General features: G+C 36.8%; 2 protein-coding genes across 3 annotated transcripts; both read right to left on the bottom strand.

The window, feature by feature from the left end:
* Positions 1-4,327: 4,327 nt before the first annotated feature.
* ccdc169 (coiled-coil domain containing 169) lies at positions 4,328-11,149 on the bottom strand. Its single transcript, XM_027139310.2, has 8 exons — positions 10,604-11,149; positions 10,423-10,505; positions 10,103-10,213; positions 8,342-8,382; positions 5,641-5,739; positions 5,504-5,557; positions 5,193-5,269; positions 4,328-4,481 (listed from the first exon to the last, which is right to left on the bottom strand). The coding sequence occupies exons 1-8, from the start codon at positions 10,678-10,680 to the stop codon at positions 4,391-4,393; spliced, it is 633 nt and encodes a 210-aa protein (XP_026995111.1). The 5' UTR covers positions 10,681-11,149; the 3' UTR covers positions 4,328-4,390.
* A 2,706-nt stretch (positions 11,150-13,855) lies between these two features.
* Positions 13,856-22,594, bottom strand: sparta (spartin a). Of its 2 annotated transcripts, none has more exons than XM_027139284.2 (8): positions 21,946-22,594; positions 20,350-21,051; positions 19,048-19,242; positions 17,667-17,811; positions 16,923-17,117; positions 16,079-16,237; positions 15,888-15,978; positions 13,856-14,658 (listed from the first exon to the last, which is right to left on the bottom strand). In XM_027139284.2, exons 2-8 carry the CDS (start codon positions 21,040-21,042, stop codon positions 14,454-14,456), a joined length of 1,683 nt encoding a protein of 560 aa, XP_026995085.1. In that variant the 5' UTR covers positions 21,043-21,051; positions 21,946-22,594; the 3' UTR covers positions 13,856-14,453. The 2 variants fall into 2 exon arrangements, with proteins under 2 accessions (XP_026995085.1, XP_026995102.1); XM_027139301.2 differs by lacking the exon at positions 13,856-14,658 and adding an exon at positions 14,677-15,707.
* Between the last annotated feature and the right edge of the window lie 56 nt (positions 22,595-22,650).

Genomic DNA, 22,650 nt, shown 5'->3' with positions numbered 1-22,650 from the left:
TGCAAAAACAGCAATTGGTTGAGTGATTGATTTGTACAGTCCAGTGTACTTCACACAGTTGGGTGTGAGTGTGTGTGTTTGGTATAGTTCAGTTCTGTTTCCGGAGAAGCCTGATGGCCTGAGGGAAGAAACTACTGCACAGTCTAGTTGTGAGTTCCTAAATATCAGCTAACTTGACGAGCTGCGCATTGCTAAACAGTCGTGAGTCAGCAGAGTGAACAGCAGTGAGTGGCCCCAGTGCTCAGTGTGGTGGTGCTGGAGATGCTGTTCACGATCCAGATTGACTGAGGTCCAGTTGGATCGGGATCGTTACTGAGGAAGGTGTTCAGGCCCAGCAGGCTCAACTTCTCAGTGAGGTGTTAACGGTTGATTGAGTTGAATGCTGAACTGAAGACTATGAACAGCATTCACACATATGTATCTTTATGCTGTTTGTTGACTTCAGCTCAGCATTTAACACCATCATTCCATCCAAGTTAATAGCCAAATTAATAGATCTGGGCATTAACACCACAACTTGCAACTAGATTATGGACTTTCTGACCAACAGACCCCAGCAGGTACGATCAGGCTCCATCTGCTCAAACACCATCTCACTCAAAACTGGTGTACCACAAGGCTGTGTGCTGAGCCCCTTCCTCTACTCCCTCTTCACCTCCAATTGCAGGCCTGTGAATGGATCTAACTCCATCATCAAGTTTGCAGATGAAACTACAGTGATCGGTCTCATCACCAACAATAATTTTCCTGAGGACAGTAAATAAAAATAAGCTTTCCTCGGATATCCTGGTGAACTTCTACCGCTGTGCAATAGAAAGCATCCTGATGAGCTGTGTCACAGTCTGGTATGGGAGCTGCTCTATTGCAGAGCACAGGGCATTGCAGCGGGTGGTGAAAACCCCCCAGCGATCACAGGGACTCCACTTCCCGCCATGGAGGACATCCAGAAGTAACGCTGTCTGCGCCGAGCTCGCAGCATTCTTAAGGATTCCTCTCATCCCACCCCTGTTTTCACTTCTGCCCTCCGGCAGGCGTTTCAGGTGCCTCCGGACCAGGACCAGCCAACTAAAGAACAGCTTTTTTCCTAGAGCTGTCTCTTTATTGAACTCTGCCCCTCACTGATCCTACTGTCCTTCATACATTGTTACATTTTCCCCCTCACACTTCGTTATTGTGCTAATGGACTGTTTACACAAATGGACGTTATTGCACTAATTGCTTTTTTTTGCATTGCTGCTCACCATTGCCTTACCATTGTATATATATATCGACCTGATTTCTGTTTATAGTAACAGCAATACATTATACTAATAGCCATATATTTTGTTTATAGCATTTATACCATTTTGTAAATTTCAGTTTGTACCAATAGCCATCTGCATATTATATTTATAGTACATATATATTCATCTTTATATTATGTTCATAGTACATACATATTTATCTGTATATTATATTCATAGCACATATATATTCACCCATATATTATATTCATAGCACATATATATTCACCTGTATATTATATTCATAGTATATACACATCTGTAAATTACTGTTTATAGCAATAGCCATATATTCTGTTACATCCTTCTGTAAATTTCAGTTATAATTATAGCCATCTGTGTATTATGTTCATAGTACACACACATCTGTAAATCACTTCCATATTACCATTTTATTTAACTTATCTAAATCTTGTAAAAACTATATATCCTGCACTTGCTGCTATTGCACTCTGGTTAGACCTAAACTGCATTTCGTTGCCCTGTACTTGTGTAATGACAATAAAGTTCAATCTAATCTAATGTGATCTTATTGTCCAGGTAGGTGAGGGCCAGATGAAGGATAGTGGCAAAGCATTGCCCAGTGATGTGCCTCATGACAAGCCTCTTGAAGCACTTTATCACGATGGGTGTGAGTGTGACGGGAGGATAGTCATTGAGGCAGGACACTGTAGACTTCTATAGCATGGGAATAATGGTGGTTGTTTTGAGGCACATAGGAGCAACAGCGCTACACAGGGAAATGTTAAAGATATCAGTGAAGACATCCGCTAGCTGTTCTGTGTATTCCCCGAGCACACTACCAGGAATGTTGTCTGGTCCAGCAGAGTTCCGTGGGTTAAATCTACTTAGAGTTCTCCTCACATCAGCCATGGTTAGACAGAGTACCTGGTCTTTAGGGTGAGGGATGGTCTTCCTAGCCGCTATGTTGTTCTGTATTTGGTGGGACTGGTGTACTTACTGACACTCCAGTAAGTGGTGAATTGGTTCACCAAAGTTGTAATAGTCTTTCCTTTCCACGTCATTTAATTTGGCTTGGCCCACTTGTATGGGTTATCGGCTGTGAGTTGGAAGCTCTTTGATATGCCACAAAAAACTCTCTGATATGCTGCCTTAAGTGCAGGTTCATCCCATTCTCTCCCTGCAGCAAAGGTACAGAATTGCATATTCTGCAGCACTAAGTTTACCTTGATGACCTCATTGCATACAGCATCTTTTATTAGATATAAGGCTGCATATAAGCAGTTTAATTTGTCATGAATGATTTATAGTTGTATGATCATATGTCATTTCTGTTTAGTTGGAAAATAATCTATACGATGATCAGTTTTTAAACCCTGTTTGCTGGTCTGTCGGTCAGTGGCTCTAATGCCCCTTTTCCACCGAGGCAGTTTGAGTGCTGGTTCGGAGCCAGAGCCTAATTTAGAACCAGTTCTTTCTGTTTCGACCGCCAAAGCTGAACCAGGAAAAGTGGTTCTTAAGTAGCACCAAAACGTTGCTGGTCTAGACTTAAGAACCGCATGTGTCCGGGGCTGTGGGCGGGGCTACTGTTAGCACATTTGATCATGTACCTTAAGTATACTAATGTTTAATACATTTTTACTTCACCGCAATATGATACATTATCAGCACACATGATAGTAGGTAGCTACATGCTAAGGCTAACTTTTTTCAGTGTTAATGATAAAATAACATTATGTACTTTATCGATTACAACCTCCATTTATACAAATTACATGGAGCTGTACGTACACATTTTATTCGCCACGTTTGGATGCCAATGTAGGTTCACAAAGCCATGAGCATTAACAGTAAAGCAACATCTGCCATCGTTGATGTTTGTTGCTGCTGCGTTAAGTTGCAGGGACACGTGACACGTATACAGTAACGTCACACTCGGTGCTGTGATGGCTCTCTAGCCGGTGGAAAGGCAAACCGGTTCTTAGAAGGTTCGTCAGTGGAACCAAGTTTGTGGTTCAAGCTCTGAACCAGCACCCAGTTCTTTGAGGTGGAAAAGGGAAATAAGAGATTTGTTGAACCAAAAAGATTTTAACAAAATATTAAAATGTAAGATTTTTTTTATTAAAATATTGGTATAAAACATTCAGTATGAACAGATTTATAGCAAACATGAATGCAGATTAAATGTACAAACATGTACATTGTCAATTTCCTATTAACTGTAATTGTATAAATTGTGTAACATTATAAATACAGTGATGGTGTAATACATACATAATGTGTTTTTAGAGATTGCATCAAAACCTTTGAAATATTTATGATATAAATATTATTATAAAGGAGGAGTTGAAAAATTAGATAATTGAGTAAATATTTGTATGTAAATAAGTGTACATGTGGTGCATTATTTGGCAGTTTATAGAGATTTAGAAAACACTGACACACATAACGCCTACAAGTTGACCAGAAGCAGCAAACACTGGAATTTTTTGTGGAATATTGTGCTTGGAGAAGGAAGCACGCGATTAGGCACTGTCCATGTGATAATATGAGTCAATGTTAGCTGCCTGGTTAGTTTATCATTTATAAGAACAATAATCTAACAACATGCTGGAAATGTCTAGCTACAAGACAAACATAATTGCAAATAGTATAAAAATAATTCTGTTCTACCTTTGTGATATCTACGGTTATTAGTAACACAGTAAATCACTTATCTACTTCACCTAAAATCATTCATTGTTATGCGTGTTAATATAATAAACTGTGTATAAAGCCATAGAAGAAACATTGTAAACCATCCTACAAACTTCCTTTTGGTTTTCCACTGTTGTATCAAATACACTATAAAAATAAATGCTTTTTAATTTCTTTTCATTTTGTTGATTAAATTTAAGAAAAAAATTAAATAAACATTTGAAATATCAGTCTGTGTGTAATGATTGAACATAATATACAAGTTTCACTTTTTGAATGGAATTAGTGAAATAGATCAAATAAATAACTTTTTGATATTCTTATTATATGTCCAGCACCTGTATGCTTATATATGTGGATATTGATCATAAATCAGAGACTTATCAGAAAAAAAGAAAAAACATATATTTCCTTCATGATTTTTTTGTGTTTGTGCAGAACATCTCTGGTCAGCGCTTTAATCTCGCCAGTCGAGTCTGCGTGACTGTACTGGCTACAGTTCTCTTTCCCTTTAAATCATGCCTCAACGTCACTGGAGCACTATGAAAATATGACAAAATTGCTAGGGTTAGGGTTTGTCTGTGGTTGATAAGGCTATACATATATACACATACAATTTGGTGACAGAAAAAAAATCAAAAACAAAGAGCTGATGACTTCAAACAGGTGTATGATACAATTTAGAAATTAACATCCTTCCGTATCTATATAAAAATGCTGAGGCCCGGTTTTCCTTGATTTTAGCTCAAGATGGCAAGTTTAGTGTGTTTTTGGAAAAAGGTTCATTTTGGGTAGTCGTCAATAACAAAGACTTGTCAGCTAACTGTGTTTCAGGAGGAATACTATCTGAAGTGACATCTGTATTTATATCTGTGTGATCTATGACGTGTCCAGTAGGAATTGCCTCCGTACCTTTTAACATTTTACAAGTGCTTAAGTAGTGAAAAATAAAGATAAAACACAGACTTACTTAATGCTGCACAAACACTTAATCACACTAAAACCTTTAAAGATCTTTCCATGAATATAAAAATGTAATCCCCACACAAGGATTAAGGTGCATTCTGTATGTTTGGCTTATAAATATCTTTTCATTCTGTTGGAGCATTACTGTATAATTTTATAATAATTGACATTGCATCAGATACTAAACAAAGATGCATCTCTTATGGATTGAATCCAGGTTTTAAAACTGTTACATTATTATGCATTTATAAAGTTTATTTCAAAGATGCATCTGTAAAACTTTACCCTTTTGCTGGACTAGGGTCAGTTTTTTGGGATTGGGACAACTGCTGCTTTCTTGTCCAATCAAAAGCAGAGGAGACCTGATGAGACAAACAAAAACGTATGTCATTTTAAAATCTATATAACATCAGTACCATGTAGCCTACGGATCAGCACCAAATCTTTCAATATTATATTTATGTAGAATAAAATCAGAGATGGAATAAAATTCACAAAATGTTTAGAAAATTGATAATTATGATACTTCATACTAAAATCTATAATAAAACAGCAGTTATTTTATAGATATAACAGATCTCATAACAGATGTTCACCTTTGCAATCTCTGAAAGATAAGCTCGCCTCTCATCATAGGCCTTTTGGTATGCCTTTTAAAAATGGAAACAAAAGACACCATATGTTAATGTCCACAAGCACCCTGAAGTTATTACTGGAGAGAATAAGAATGTACCTTTCCTTCTTGTTCAATTCTCAGGCGGGATTCCAGAAGTTGACTTTGGAAGCTACTCTTTTTGGTGCTCAAAAGTTTAAGTTGGTGTCTCAAAGTGTCCTGAGGAAAGCAGAGGTATAAGGCAAATTAAACATGAATGCTAGTTATGTACATAAATGTGGTTGTGTTTTTTCACTGTGCAGTAGAATTCTTTCTTTACATAGACTTTGAAAGTTGGGGTCAGAGCACAGGGTACGCCATGATACAGCACCCCCGTAGCCTTGCGAACCCTGATCCTCCGATCAACAACCCAGAGCCTTAACCGCTTGAGCCACCACTAGCAACAGATGCAGAGGCAACAATGGCAAGGAGATTACAACATGAACGTTTTAGACAAACCAAACTGCAAGGAACCCATCCCCATCTGCAGAGGTGGGTAGTAACGAGTTACATTTACTCCGTTACATTTACTTGAGTAAGCTTTTGAAAAAAGATACTTCTAGGAGTAGTTTTAAATCACTATACTTTTTACTTTTACTTGAGTAGATTTGTGAAGAAGAAACTGTACTCTTACTCCGCTACATTAGGCTACAATGAGCTCGTTACTTTTCTTTTTACCTCTTTGGTATTCTACGCATCATTTTTAATGTTTTTTTTTTTTGACAGAGAGAGAAACTTCCGCTAAGGCTCTACCACGTGACTGTGTTTCACCAATCAAACGTAGTTGTGCAGTCTCGTCACGTTACCATACTCCATCTCAGAGGCGGGACGGGTTAGTTACTGTAGTAGCACAAACCGTCGGCAATGGCACACAGTGAACTTTAATAGTGACATCACTGAGTGATTTTTTTTTTTTTGGTGAAATAGTTTGTTTCTGCATGTTTTCACACACGCACACACACGTTTTACGTTGACCGGTGTGCGGTTTTCTGTTCAGCATGCCTGGTATGAAATGTGTGTGTTTCCTTCTGTTGTTCTGTCACTGGACACACACACACACACACACACACACACACACACACACACACACACACACACACACACACACACACACAGTTTATGAGAATTTATGGGCTGCCTCGTTCTAGTTCTGCCTGGTAAAAAAGTATAAAGGTTTGGAAATTTGTGTTACTTGTGCATATTTATTTTTTATTTTTTATTTTATTTATTTTATTTAATTACCTCTGCTCATCTGGATGATATGGTATGATAGCAAATTTACAAAGCACTGCAGGATATATGTGTAGAAGTGTAAACCAAGTTTTCACCAAGTCACCTCTGATTCATGTGGAATCTAGACACCTTAGGACTAACTGGAACAGTGTTCTGACAACAGCCACACTTTGTGCAACAGCCACGGCCTTGTGAAACTGTAAATGCACCTCTGCCTTAATAATGCTTAATAACGTTGAGCCCACAGAATGACATCATTCATATTGCTGTGACAACATGCTTTTGCCATCACATACACCTTTACTGGTGACTTGACCCATCTAGTATTCACTAACAAAATGTTTTTGCTGATTAGACAATGCAATGGATCCTGTAACACCATTCAAATAACTGTTTTCACATAAGGGAATAGAAGGCCTGTGCCCAAGAATGTGCTGTTTTCTAGACTACTTAGTGATTGTCATCAAATAGTCAATGATTTTGGAGGTTTTTACTGGTCAGTTAAATGGTAGTCAAATAGTCTGAGTGGACAATGATCATTTCTCTCCTGCTGTGTCTTAATTAATCCCTAATCAAACATGAGCCTCACATGATTCCACCTGATTAATCAACTGTTCTTGGCTTTCAACAAGCTCATTTGTGTCATCTGCTTGGTTCAAAATTTTCACCCACAACAGCCATGTTTTTTAAGACTGGACATTCCTGAAACAGAATTAGCTTGGACAGAAAGCAAAATTATTAAATGAACATAATGAATTAGGTAAGTTTATTCAGTACAATGAATATGAATTCTTGATCAGCTTTATAAATCATTTAGTTTATAGTTTTATACCTGAGCTTTCAAACAGTTGCCTGTTTAAGTTTAAAGTGCTTTCTTGACAGTTAATGTTAATGCTAAATTAACAGAAAGTTAACAACACTCAAATCTTAATCAGCTGCACAAACTTAACCAAAGAAAATCTTGACTTAATGCACACATCAGCTTGTAAACATATTAAAGTTTAAACTCTAAGAGTATATCTAAAAATATCTTGGTTCTTCAGCAATCTTCTTCCAGATGTTCAGATCTGCAGATTTAAATATTACCTATTTTTAATTATTTTGAGATTTTGGCTACACTGATAAAAGTGAATATTTGGTTGATCATATTTACAGGAACATATAACACATTTAAATTACTCAAGAAAATGTGATTTAATTACTTATACTAATTTAATTTAAGTTTCTAATTATTTGTTTAAATTATGCGCATGAATGTAATTAATTCACACAGTATTAATGTGGTTCAATTATGAAATCTTCTAAGACATTCTCTATTCCCACATTAACTGACTGATGTACACTAAATAAGACAATTTTTGAGGTCTCAGTACAATAATTGATAATTGATATGCTCAAATTGACAGAATATAACAAAGGTCAGAAAGAAGAAAAAAATTAACCAGATCCAAATAAAGGATATAATAGACTGGGTGATTTTATGAATCTCTAGGTCCTATAGTCTAGGATGATGTTCAGAAATATTGCAATATTTCACATTTTAACTCACCACTGTCATGTCATCATATGAACGAACTGAAGCCAGTCGATCTGAAAAAAGACATATTTTTTACACACTTATGCATTTGATTTTGAATTGATATTTTGAATAGAATTTTACCTACCAATCTAACTAAATGAAATGTTTTTTGAGATTTAAAAAAAATTAAGAATCAAAAACTGAAATCTCTTATTCAGACCTCTTATTTGTAGCAAACCAAATTTGGGTCAGGTCTATCCTGTTTGCATAGTTTTTAAAGGCAGACACTAGGGCCTTTTAAGGACCACAATTTACACTGCAACTCTTTGGACTGAACAGCAAGCACTATATCTGCTGAATATATAAACTGCACATCATCTGGCTAATAACATCCCTACAGTTAAACATGGTTGGCAGCAAAAACAGCACTAAACTAAAAATAAAATCTCTAAAACTGTTTTTTTTCCCATTTCACACTATTATGGGAGATTAAGTGTAGATTGGTGGGTAAAAAATATTAGTAATCTATATATTTTCTGCATACACTGTAAGTATTCAGATAAAAAATTATTAATAGAAAAAAATTTTGTTTTTCTTCATGCCTTTCAAATAAAGAGAGACAATGGTCTGCAGTGGATAGAAAAGGTCTATACCCCCCCTGGGAACACTATGTTTGTAAAGCATTTAAATGAATCCAAAGTAAATTGTGTCAGAGCTTTATCTACATTTGTCTTGTTTTTTAAATCTTTAAGAATTATGTTCAGAATGTTCTACCTGGGTCTCATTGGAGTACATTTCTTAAGCTCCTTTAATGTTGCTGTAGGTCTCTTGGCAGGGCTCCATGATCAGATTTTTTTTTTTCATTTTTCTTCCTTTTGTCATTTTTAGAAGGACACGGTGGTCACACTGGAGCCCCATACATCTTCCCAGCAGTGCTTTATGGTAGGAAATTCTTTTGCTTTCATCTCCCTATCTATACCTTAAACAATGAGATCCCTGATGTGCTTTGTTAGCATCAAAAAGGAAAAGTGTAAAACAAGTGGCATGAGCCACCTGATTTCAGCATCTTGCTTCACATAAACTATAAATAGCTTCAGCCAAATACTGCCCACACAGATAAACTTATTAGCTGAAACTTGGAGCTGGAAAGAACCAACAATTAAAATGGTTGCTCAAAATAATACAGGCCTTCTATTTTACAACATCCAGTTTGTAATAAAAAAAATGTATGGATCGTTTTAAGAAATACAAAATGGTAATTAGCTTAGAGAGTGGCTTAGTGATTGCAAGTATACAGTGTCATGAATATTTTCTGCAAGTTTCAGCAAACTAAACAATATTAAATTTCTTTAGATGGGTGAAGTAGATTTGTGACCGCCAACAGATGGACAATAGTCAGTAACTTTGTTTGCATTTGGCAGACCCAATTTAACCAGAGTGAATTTACATTTATCTTATTTTATACAGTTGAGGGTTAAAGATTAAACTGTGGCAGCCTGACAGTGCAAGAATTTAAATTTAAACAACCATTCTTAAGCCTATAAAAAATATGCTAGATTTGACAGGGATTACATAAAATACACACAATTTATGTCGTAGAATATATATGATGAAAAAAACTCTTAGCCCTGTGCTCCAACTTTCAAGCACTTCAAGCCTTATTGTGTTCTTACAAAATATTTTATTTATAATAAAAATAAATAAATTGGAGAACATAGTAAAATGAAAGTATTGTATAAAATAAAATGTACAGTGTATAAATGTATGAATGGATTTATAAACATTTTGTACCCATAGGATTTCCACGTAGGCTCTCCAGCCGCTCCTGTACAACTCCAATTTGTCTTTCCAGCTGTCTGTTAAGCTCCAGCTGGGTCTCATATCTGGTTCTCCATTCATTCCCTGTGCACAAAGAGGGTTTTATGATTTACCCAAATCCTCAAGTCATTTAACCTTTAAGAAAAACTCACCGAATTGTTCTTATTTCAGATCACCAGAACACTGTTACCCTGTTCTTCACCCAATCCAATGAGCCAACGGGGATAAACACGTTTCTCCACACATCACCTGTTTAATAAGGCCTGTTAGATGATTTGATTCAGTTTACACACCTTCACCGTCCACACTGTTCACTCGCTCTTCTAAATCAGCCAAGGTGCCTCTCAGGTCACAAACAGATTCTTTCAGCATCTCTCTTAAAAGGATGTGCATTGTATTAGATGGTTATATCTATTCTATACATAATAGAAGTATATTATGAGTAAGTAGTTAAACCAGGATAATAATTCTTACTTGATCTCTTTCTCCTGTTCGAGTTCAGCCTGCAATCGCGCTAGATCATATTTGCTTATATCAGAGTCTCCCATCATTAAATCAGACTTAAAAACTAAACTAAAGGCAACATTTGTAAAGTCGCGTGCTGACCGTTAAGCCGTAACTATGGAAACGGACTGTACCATTCTGGGGGTGTGGCCTCGCTACAGTTAATTTTGTATACAAACGTAAATAATTATAAATTAAAGTAAATATTTTAAATAAAATAATAAGACATTCAGGAATTTCCGGTCAAGAGCGCAGGAACGTTGAACCCTTTCACAACATACCCCAGAGTTCCTTATCTCGCGACGCTGAATCGTTAGGGAGCGTCATAAAAGTGCGAAAAGAGTATCTTTTTTCAAGAGAGCTGTGGAATGTAAGGCTCTCCAAACAAATATCGCCTACACATATAAAGGTAAAATTTGCAACTGACAATAATTATGTTGCAGGGCTCTCAGGTTTTGAAGACAGGTGAGTGTGACATCTCCAACCCTCCACCCAAACACAACAATGGGGTGCCCCTTGTTCTGAGCAGGTGTTGTCAGTGAACAGGCTGTAAAACTGTTGGCTAAGTTACAGACAACCGTGAAAAACTGATGCTGATTATCTGGGAAACATTCAGCAGTCAAAATGTCATTGTTTGTGTCAAAAAAGTTGAGTGAATTTGTTGTAACAGATCATGACTCCTGTGCTCAAAGTGATGCTCGCAGCTCCAGTGGTTTTCTCTGTGGGTGAACGAGGATGATGCTGAACAATTCCAGGATATGCTTTTTTCATTGGTTGTTAAATCTTATCCAGATACAATAGTACTATTTTCTGATTGGCTATTGTGTACCACAAAATGACGTCGCGTGACGTCACGTGCAGCCCCGCTCCCAAAACAAACAATTACCACAAAATGGACGTGATATATCAATACACGCAACACAAAGCCAACATCAAAGTTTGTCATGACAAACTTTACAAATCTAATTTAAATCTAATTTAAATCTATTTAATACAGCTCATAGTAACATAATAAGAAACAGCACTTTTGGGAAAAGCTTACTGAAAAATTTCACTTACATTTCTACTTTAAAATAATACTGAATCAAACAAATACATGAGTTTGTACCCGAGTACAAATTATTTTTAACATTATTATTATTTTAATCAACATTAATTATGTTGTATAGAACTTGTTTTAAATAGTAATCTTATTTATGTACTAACTGCAAAATTGCCATGCAGACAAACTATAAATTATATACCACTAACTGTATGCAATAAAGCACTATAGTTCAATATTTTAAATATTGAAAGAAAAATATTAATAATTAAATAATTAAATATTAAAGAAAAAGCTTTCAAATAAAAGCAGACAACTTCAGTATTTTTCTAATAACATACACACTATCTTTTGAACTTTTTCTAACAGGAAAATAGAAGACATATTTTTTTTTGGTTTTGAGGAACTGAGCATATTTGTGTTTCCCCTGGTTTTTAATGGACATGCAAATAATTTAAATGTCAATTGTTTTCATGTCAAAACGATAGGTGAATTTTCCAAAGCTGTAGCACTCATGGGCAGCATGGATACTTCTCTGCCAAAACTCCAGGGAGCATGCCAGCAGGGTTTGTTTATGTCTTGTGCCATGCGCTTTTGTTTTTGTTTTCACGTGTTTGCCCCACCCCATCCAGAGCCTGTTCCTGCCTCTGCACACCTGATCCTTATGTTTCACTAATTACCTCCCCTATTTATACCTGTTGTCTTGTGTTTGTTTTGCTGAGCTCTTGTTGTGTCTTTGTTACATGGTGGTCACCAGTTTATGTTTTCTTGTAGCTTGTTTCATATCTTAGTTTTCCCCCTAGTGTTTTACTTTGTTTATTTTACTGCTTTATTTATATTATTCCTGCAATTGGGTCTGGTTTTGTTCAACTTGCTTTTTTTTTTTTTTTTTACAATAAGCCTAAATGTTCAGAATCTATTTCATGTTTTTCAAAATAAAAATTTATGAAACTTCAGTGACCTTTAAACTAATGTTGTATATATCTGACACAAGGTGCAGAATATTAAACAAGTTGTTGTGGATCAATAGGTTCAACTTTTTTTAATTTGTATTTTAAATTAATTTCTAATTTAATTTAATCAGAAATTAAATTAATACATAATAAATAAAATAGTTACTGAATTAATTAAAAAAATTCAGTAACAGTAAACTTGGTATATAGTGTAACATTATATAGACCAGTGTTCTCCAATCTTATTCACAAAGGGCCGGTGTGGGTGCAGGTTTTCATTCCAACCAAGCAGAAGCCACATCTGATTCCACCTGTTTAATCAGCTGTTCTTGGCTTTTAGTAGACTCTTGTGTGGCTACTGCTTGGTTGGAATGAAAACCTGCACCCACACTGGCCCTTTCCTGATAAGATTGGAGACCCCGGATATAGACGATGGATTGGATCAAGACATTTCACTGTACAGAAGCTATTGAATATTTTTTCCCCCAAATAAAAATAGTACAATAAGAGGTACAGTATACTCTAGAGATGGTAGTGTAGTAGCTGATTCAGAGTAATATGTTTAATTGTTAAGTTAAATAAAATTACTAATGAAAAAGAACTGTAAAAGAAGGGTACAAATATGGCACGGCTTCTTTGGGAACACTAATCTCAAATACTAAGAAGCTATTACAAATTTTCCCCAAATAAAATTTAATTTAAAAATCAATTTGTGACAACCCATCTTTGCAGAATCAGCTTCTGTCCTCACTCACTCACTCACTCACTCATTTTCTACCGCTTATCCGAACTACCTCGGGTCACGGGGAGCCCGTGCCTATCTCAGGTGTCATCGGGCATCAAGGCAGGATGCACCCTTGACGGAGTGCCAACCTATCGCAGGGCACACACTCTCATTCACTCACACAATCACACACTACAGACAATTTTCCAGAGATGCCAATCAACCTACCATGCATGTCTTTGAACCGGGGGAGGCAACCGGAGTACCCGAAGGAAACCCCCGAGGAGAGAAAATGCAAACTCTGCAAACACAAGGCAGAGGTAGGAAACAAACCCCGACCCTGGAGGTATGAGGCGAAAGTGCTAACCACTAAGCCACCGTGCCCCCAACTTCTGTCCTTATTGAAGTAATTCAGCAGTCAGATCAACGCACATACAATATTTACAATTTAGCCATTTTTAATATACAAACAAACAAAGAAACCAAAAGGTAGCTACTGTATATGTTAATTACACTGTGACATACATATAAAATTTCTTTTTGGACACTTAACATAAAATGGTAGATACTGAAGTCAGAGTATATGTGAATGTCAAACCAACTTTACTGCAGTAATCTTAAATATGTATATAAACTGTTCTATTTCAAAATGTAAAATTATTTTAACTATGTTTGTTTACTCCAAATTGCATTTGAGGTGTCTGATTCCTATAAACACAGACCAGTGAGAATGACAAAATTTATTAAATGAATAAAAAAAATAGATATATTTAATAGTAGAAACAATAATCAACAATTATATCATACTGAATTTCAGGCACAGATGCAGTAATTATTGTTCCCACCTCCAAATGTCTAGGATTTGATCATGAAGAATAAGATTAACAACAATCATCAAATTAATAATAATTGTACTAGCAATTATGTAATCTGACAGTGAAGGATGGAGAATACAAGAAATAACATTTTCTGGAATACTTTTAAACATTGTAATAGTATGTAAACATTTTATTCTCATTATTAAAGTTGTGTGTATTTGGTACAAGTATATTGTTTGTGCTTTGCTTGATTGCTTCCAAATGGACAGAGGAGCAAATAGCTTTATTTTTTCTCACACATATCTCCCTTAGCTCTCTTTTCTGGGTTCTTGGTTTGGTCTTCTACAGTTGAAGTTTTTGGCATCTGATTGCCTGCACACTTCAGTACAGCATTGAGGGCTAGATTCTCCATGTTGAAGGCTGTGATTCCCACATTGGTCATGGACTGGATAGCAGAGTCTGTAGCCTGGCTGGCTTGATTGCCATATCTTAATCACACAAAACCAAGACCAGGTCAGAACATCTAGGTACATTATTACACATTACTGAAGGTATTATACATTATTGGAGATACAGAATTGCTTACTCGGTCATGTGAAGTGTTAACTTACAAGGAATGACCTTCACAAATACAAAGTGTGCTAAGTGATTTTGTGGCTAGTGATCTATTATATTAAAAGGAATTTTGTATTTGTTTGACAATGGATATTGCCACAAAGCAGCTTTACAGATAATCTGGATGACAGTGGAAAGAAAAAAATCTGGCTTTCTGGCTAATTAATATGCCAACATGTAAGCTTGTCAAAAAGTGCTCAGTACGGTTGAGGTCAGGGCTCTGCACAGGTCACTCAAGTTCTTAAACTCCAACCCAACTCTGACCTTATGGACCTCGTCAGTGGCATTGTCAGGCTGAAACAGGTTTGTGCTCCTTAGTTCCAGTGAAGGGAAACTGTAGACACTCTTGACCAATGTGTGCTTCAAACATTGTGGCAAAAGTGTGGGGAAGAGCTACACAAATGTGTTGTCAGGTGTTTAGCCATATAGTGTATATTAAAAGTTGCTCCTGATATGGTTGAGGGAAAGTCGACAAGGGCATGTCAAACAGTATTTTAACACAGCCAAGTGTATCTTGAAATTGGACAGACTAAATTGGCAGTCATGCATAAACAGAAAAAAACAAGTAATTAACCTGTGAGTAAGGTATACTAGTGTTGAAATGAAAAAGTCATAATGGATCCTTACACAGAAAAACGCTATGTGATATTTGCAGCATGAAAGTCAATAGTGGAATAATAAGAGGAAACAAACAGATTACTGTATTCATTGTGTTTATTGCACTTAACTTACAGCAGGGGCTCCTCAGTAAAACCAGTCACCTGTTGAGTAACCTTTGAATGGCAAAATGTACCAGACAATAAGGCACTTAAAAGCAGTGTTAGTCATTAATGAATCAGTCTACAGATTTAAATTAGTGTTATTTCCAGCCACCAGTTAACTGCTGCTAGGGGAATCCAGGATGCCTTCTAAACCCCTAAATCTGGGGGAAAAAATCAAGAGGAAAGATGAAAGCATTTTCCCAACAGCGCAACTGTTTAAAAGGTTAAATATTTTAGAGGATAGAGTCAAGAGGAAAGATCAATAGTGCTTTATGAGAAACTGATAGTCAGAATACCTTAGTTTAGATAAATAATGGAGAATTACATTAAATAACACCTACTTGTGTTTGACAGTCAGCACCGTCTCAGAGGTTGTACTTTTACCAATTATCTTTGCTGCGGTTTCCAAACCAGACCATATGGTTGAGAGACCTAAAGTAAATAAGCAATGGATAAGATTTAAATGCTTCATTCATCTGGAAATTAAGAAACTAAAAGCAATAGTAAATATGATAATAGTTTAATTTCTCACCTTTTAAGCTACTAGCAGCTACTACTTTGGCTCCAGTCATGTTGGTGCAGGTATCTTTATTACTTTTTAGTGATTCTGGAATCAGTTTGCTGCCATGTTTCTTGACATGAGGTGTTATTTCCTTCCCAACACGTCCAACCACAGTTGAAAGGCCATTAACTAACAAAAAGTTATACGATTTTAAAGCCTTATAATCAAGCAGCATTACATTTTAATCAAGCTAAAACTGGGTATTCCAGGGCATTGGTTATAAGCATTTTACTGATACTTTTCAGTGAAAAGCATTTTCCACCATAAATGATTTGATAATGTTGAAGTGAACAGCTGATTATCCTTAAGGTTTTGCATATTGTAGGCAACATTTGATCTAATTACAACTTTACACAGTTGGGACAAGAATGAAATATTTAGTATAGCAATGAGGAGACCGGATTATTTATTATCCAGATACTGTTAATTATATACATAAAATGTATGGTATAATGAATGTCAAGTATAAATGGGGCCATGAATTGTTCTGTAACTATACAATAATACTTTACAAAACATATTATTGAGCATGTTTGTGCAGAGCTCTGCAGTATCACATCTGTTCTCAAATTCCAGTGTTGGTAAAGCTGCAAGTCCTACTAGCGAAATAGAGCCTTCTCCATTTCAACACAGTGATCAGTAGTCTATGCCTTATTTAGTAGTGATAGGAAGTAGAACGTTGTAAGACATTTATTCTGAATCTGGATCTACATTCTATCATCCTTAGACAGTCCTTGTGTTACAGCAGGTCTCAATCTGTATAACGAGGTGCTAATCCAGCTTCAACAGACTTTCATCCTTGCCTGACACTTACCCAGAAATCGGCTCACTTTGACAGCTCCCCCAGTAGCCTGCTGAGCTGCACTCAGGCCTGTGGTGACTCTAGGGCTGACCACAGCTGGTGTTTCCTCTGGAGTGATGTGTTCACGTAGTTTTATTGCTCCAGTGTGGATAGCTTTACTTGTGGCTTCTGCTCCCTGCACAAGGCCCCGACTGAGCCATGAAGCCCCTGAGCATGTAGAATTAGCATGTGCTTAGATATCATGCTACAACCAAAACTGTAAGATACTTTATTATAACATTATTTTTAAGTTAAGAAATGTATCATTTGGTTTGTAATAAGACACTGGTATTTTCTACATCATGATTTGTCCAATTCAAAAAGAAAGAGTGTCTCCTAGTGGACTAGAAATATAACCATCTGCAGGGTGTCATTTGGACACACACTGCCTCCTGCTGATAAATATACAACTTTTTACATGAACATTATCTTGCAAATCCAGTCCTTCTCCAATGTTTCTTGTTTTTCTTGATTTTACATTAAAGAAAAAACCGACACAATGCATTTCCAGAGATGCCTGAGTTTCTATTCCATTTAATCTGTAGTCCAGAGCCCTAACCACTCAACTGCCATGGTTCAAAAGTGATTAAGAGGTGGATGGGATGTCTACATGATAACCACAAGGCCAGATATTTACTAAATGACCTTTAACACCAAAAGATTTTAAGTTTTTGCACTGAATATGGACATGGATAGTTTTTATTCAGGGCTGCAAACCTGCTGTGATGCTCTTCGACATCTTCTCACTCCATCCTGGTAAATTCTTCTCATCTGCTGTGTTCTCTGAAGGATTGATGTGAGTCTTTGCATTCAGGTTAATTTTCCTGCCCGTTGCCTCATCTGCTCCATTATCCTCTGCAGACTTCAGTTGGATTAAAATGACTGTCAGCAGTATACAAAGATATGCGTATAACACATAACTGGGCTCTAAGGTATAACATACTGGCTTCCAACTGGCATCTGTGCTACTTGTTTTGGTAAAAGGTAATAAATAAAAATATAAACCCAATAACCATAGTTTTCAGTATAATTCTCATATCAAAATATTTGCCTATAACTTTTTCAAAGAAAATTATTCTGAGGCACTCGCTCATTTACACGTCAATTACATTTTCATGTACACTTTTTTTTTGAAATTTCTGTAGTAATTAATTAAATTTCTTATATATTTTAGTGACAAAAATACAAATCAACTCTGTTATTTACATGTTCAGCCATAACATTAAAACCAGTGACAGGTAAAGTGAATAACTGTCACATTACAATGACACCTGTCAAGGGCTGGGATATAATGCCAATTGAACAAGCAGTTCACTAAGATTGTGTTTTGGAAACCAGAAAATCGGGCAAGTTTAAAGATCTGAGCAACACAAGGGACAAATTGTAATGGCTAGACGACTGGCTCAGAGCATCTACAAAACTTATGGGATACAGTGGTTAGTACCTAACAAAGTGTTTCAAGGAAGAACAACCAGTGAACTAGTTAGAATACCCATGTGGACTCCTGTCCATCATCCAAAGCAAATACAATGAGCATGTGATCAAGCATCAAGTCAGATCCATGAAGGTTCCAGCTTGCAACCTACAGGACTTAAAGGATCTGCTGCTAACAGATACCACAGCACACGTTCAGAGTTCTTGTAGAGTTCATGATGCAATGAGTCAGTTGTTTTGGTGACATGGGGGAACTGGACACTATTAGGAAGGTGGTTTTAATGTTATTCATGAGTGATGTATATATGATGAGAGTTTTGTTGTAACAATAAATTTAATCCAAATCTCATTAACTCAAAGACTGTCTGCTTACAAATAACATTAACATAATGTAAACCTAATGAATAGATAGCAAGGACATTAGTGCAGAAAATCTAAAGACGTGTACCTGAATAATTGGATTATGCTCATAAACTACAGCATATCTGTGAGTGAGTCAGTAGTAGAATCTATTTTGCATTTAAAGGCTTCATTTGCTGCAAAATGTTTGAGCTCTCTTGCTTTAAAACAGTATCACTCTACTGAGTGTAACATATGTTTTGTGTACTTCATATGCCAAAGGCTGAAGTAGAAGCTTTATATCATTGTGTCATGCAGTTGTTACCTGAACTCTAAGCTGTGTAAATATGGAGATATGTTCATGAAAAAGAGCTCTTTCCCCTGCAGGCAGCTCGGTTGACAACACAACCCCAACGCAGGACCCAGGCTCGGCTGCCATGGTATCAGAGAATGTGAACACACCCGTGTCACTAAGCAGGACTGGTAAGTCTGGAAACAGGGGGTAGTGCCAATCACATACCTGCACACAACACACTGATGTGTTCACTTCCGTCACACATGTTTATTTAAAACCTTGCAATCTACCTTATCTATAATAATACCTTAGTCTTCAAACTGAAACATTTAAAAATGTTTACTTGCTGAACTGAAAGTTCAGGTCCTCTATTCAGCGGAATGTGGCTTTGTCCCAGAGGGCTCACAGAGAACAAAGCAATGCTGGGTGACACAGTTTGAGTATTTTGTATTCGTGAGATATTGCTGGTTGTGTGTGTGGATGTGTGTGTGAGGTAGACAGAAAGTGTTAGAGACTAGCGATGTCCATTTGTGTATTTGTTTGTGGTATTTTGATGGGGGTTCCGGATTCAACTGGTGCAGTGGACACCTGGCTTTCAAAAGGGAAAAGTGCCAATGCAGCACAATGCCAGAGCCCTGACCACCAGCAAAACAGCAGTTCCTCACAGAACAACCACCATCTAGCCCAGAGTAGTGCTGTAGAACAGCATTAGCTGCCCTGCCTTTAATCTGAATAGTAAACATGAGCAACTAGTCAAAGCAAATCAGTGGTACAATCAATATCACTTAAAAGACACTGTTTTGGAAACCACCCAAACAAGAAAGTTCAAAATGAAACTAAAATGAGTTTCACAAAGATTCTTCAGTGAATTAAAGTCTCAGAAGCATTCACAGGAAGACATTTTTGCTTCCGCTTGTCCGTTTCCTGTGTGTTTATCCAGTTTAGTTATTAGTAACCTCTTTTCAGACACACACACACATATTCAGAATGTTAACATTTTCAAGATTCAAGTGTGTCTTTAACATTTCATCTTATCTGAGGTAAAATCTCTCATGTATTACCTGGTCAAGTAATTCTGATTTTACCGGAGAGAATGAGCATATTTAATCACATCTACTATTTGAAAGAATAACCTCAGTTAATTATACACTTTTTTATCCTTATTGTTGCTGGTTTTATGTAGCACCATGGTCCTGGAGGAACGCTGTTTCATTTCACCATGCATCAGCTGTATATGGTTGAAATGATAATAAAAGCTTCTTAACTTGATTTGAAATATGCACATATTAGTACTGCCTTAAGTATAAACAAGGCCAAAAAGACTTTGCTCACCTGCAGGTAAGCTAGAGGATGTCTGGTGTTATTGGTATCATCGTTATCGTAATGCTGGCTGCTGTTCAGGATGATGCGCAGATAACCTGGATATGACGGAGCACTGACTTGCCCATTTGGTGTAACAAAGAATATCTGTACCCCATGAGGAAGGAAAAATAGAACATCTTTACTGTGGTAAACCAGCTCTGCTGTTGGTGGGGAAGGACAGGTCACATTATTGTGCTGAGAAATGGAAACACATCCATCTGTGGCCTGTGGGGTGTAGGCTGGTGGCAGATCCCTGGGCACATCAGAGGCCATGGCAGGTGAGTGTGGAAGACACTGAGCTCCACCTAAAGGCTTTGAAGCAAGCACTTGTTTCTTATGGCTGCTAGATGTTGATAGGGATTGTAATGGGACTGGATAGGAATTCTGGGTACCAGAGGCTCCTGAAGTGGACTCAAGGAAAGTCAGCCGAGTGGTGATGCAGCTAAGCATTTCATTCATCTTCACTGGAATCTGCTGGGCAACATTCTGGTCAAAGGCCATTTCCAGGCCATGGAGGACGTGTCGTCTTCCCAGTCGGTACAGAGCAATTGCACGGTCTTTATTTCCCATGTTATCCTCCAGAATTCCTGCATTGAGGCATTCCTGTGCTTTCTGATAGCGCCACTGTATGATTTGTAGCGTACCAGGTTTAGTAGCTTCCATATCTTCATGCTAGGATGGTTTCAGGATTGTGATTTAGATCATGCGATGTTAAGAGAGAAGAAATCAGAGACTGAATGTGAGGAAATGCACAGACACCCTGCTTACATAGTCCTGAAAACATTAGCTGACATTTATATAAGTGCATCACGTTGAACACCAAGGAGACTTAAGTTGTGGATTTCAAAAGAATCAAGTAGAAAAGGTGATAAATAATAACACCATCCCTGTCATAATGAAATTCAGCTGAACATTAAACACAAAACTGTTTATTTCTTTTACAAAACTAAACTAACAATTCATGGCAGCTTGTTTTACCTGAAAGACAAGTGTCACATTTCTCTAATTATGCGAAGGATGCAGAAGACAGATCAGGGCTTCCAGATATAACTTCCTCAAACACCCAAACACTACCACCACCACCATAATAATAATAATAAATTTAAAAGGTAGCTTATGAAATTGTACCTCCCTTTGAGTAATACGCTTATCTTTTACAACTTTGTCCTTTTCCCTGTGGATATGGTTCACCTTTAGCTAGTTAATAAGGTATATAACTGGACCCTGGTTGCCTTTTAGAGCAAAGATTTAAAGGTGCATCATAAAGTTTAGTCTTGCCTGAGGACCGGGAACTGTATTTTAAAGAGGTACAAAGACAAGAGGGAGATTTATTTGTTACCACTTTCTATCAAGGCTGTCTTCAGTCTATCTATGGTCTATTGAGTATTGACAATATTTAACTGTTTTTTTTTTCTGTGTGCTGTTCCAGACAAGTTAATATCAAGTTTACAGAATACAATCAAATCCTAAGAATAATTTAATAAACAAAATAATCTTAACCATACATATGTAATAAAAGGTTCTACAAGGCTTAACGTGTTTAAGAAAAAATAAATAAAACCATACCAGGTCAGAGAAATGATAGCTTACTCAGGTGGCTTTTCCCTTGTTACAGCCGCATGCTGAAGGCGCTGCCTGTTTAACAAACTGTGGTGCGGACAACAGACCCAAACCGCCGCTAGAGGGCGCCAATTCGTCCATATTCAGTGCCAAAGAAGGAAAATGCGGTCAATTCAGATATATTGGGACTGTTTTAAATTTCAACCTTGTATAAAAAGGTACCAGTAAATAAAACATTAAAAAGGAATTGGTGGTGTTCACTATGTACCTGTGAAAGAAAAATGCTTAAAGCATTAACAAGACCTAGCTTCCCCTTTTGTGAAGGGGGAACAGAAAACCATTTTATACAGTACATGCTTGGTCATTACAAATTCAGCCACCTCTGGAGGATAAATCTCTATGTCCTACAGGACAGATTCGGGTTTAAGGAGACATACCCCCCCCCCCCCCTTCATCTCCTACACTGCTTTGGGTTTTAGTCACTCATGTAACAATATAAGTGGCTTAAGTCGGTTAGTAGTTCTAATGTCAGTTAAAACACCTTTCCAATAAAAGCTACTTCAAATTTATAGTTAACAGCAGTTAGGGTTTGAAAACTTAAGCTTTACACCAATAGGCAGAAAGAAAAAAAAAAAAAAAAAAAAAAAAAAAAATTTACAAAGACCGGTCTAAAAAGGCATGTTAGTTGGCCAAGAAAGTTAACCACACCAA

Source organism: Tachysurus fulvidraco, chromosome 20 (genome assembly GCF_022655615.1).
Source record: "Tachysurus fulvidraco isolate hzauxx_2018 chromosome 20, HZAU_PFXX_2.0, whole genome shotgun sequence".
Taxonomy (NCBI): domain Eukaryota; kingdom Metazoa; phylum Chordata; class Actinopteri; order Siluriformes; family Bagridae; genus Tachysurus; species Tachysurus fulvidraco.
The sequence above is the reverse complement of the archived record's forward strand: the minus strand, read 5'-3'. Positions and strand labels throughout refer to the sequence as shown.

What these genes read in the sequence shown, in the direction of transcription:
- ccdc169 (XM_027139310.2), bottom strand. Translation starts at nt 10,680, where the DNA reads ATGATGGGAGACTCTGATATAAGCAAATATGATCTAGCGCGATTGCAG. An exon ending in CATATGATGACATGACAGTG is followed by an intron (nt 5,740 to 8,341) that starts GTGAGTTAAAAT and finishes TGCTTTCCTCAG; the next exon opens with GACACTTTGAGACACCAACT. An exon ending in GAATTGAACAAGAAGGAAAG is followed by an intron (nt 5,558 to 5,640) that starts GTACATTCTTAT and finishes CATTTTTAAAAG; the next exon opens with GCATACCAAAAGGCCTATGA.
- sparta (XM_027139284.2), bottom strand. Translation starts at nt 21,042, where the DNA reads ATGGAAGCTACTAAACCTGGTACGCTACAAATCATACAGTGGCGCTAT. An exon ending in ATCCTCTAGCTTACCTGCAG is followed by an intron (nt 19,243 to 20,349) that starts GTGAGCAAAGTC and finishes TGTTGTGTGCAG; the next exon opens with GTATGTGATTGGCACTACCC. An exon ending in TTACACAGCTTAGAGTTCAG is followed by an intron (nt 17,812 to 19,047) that starts GTAACAACTGCA and finishes ATCCAACTGAAG; the next exon opens with TCTGCAGAGGATAATGGAGC.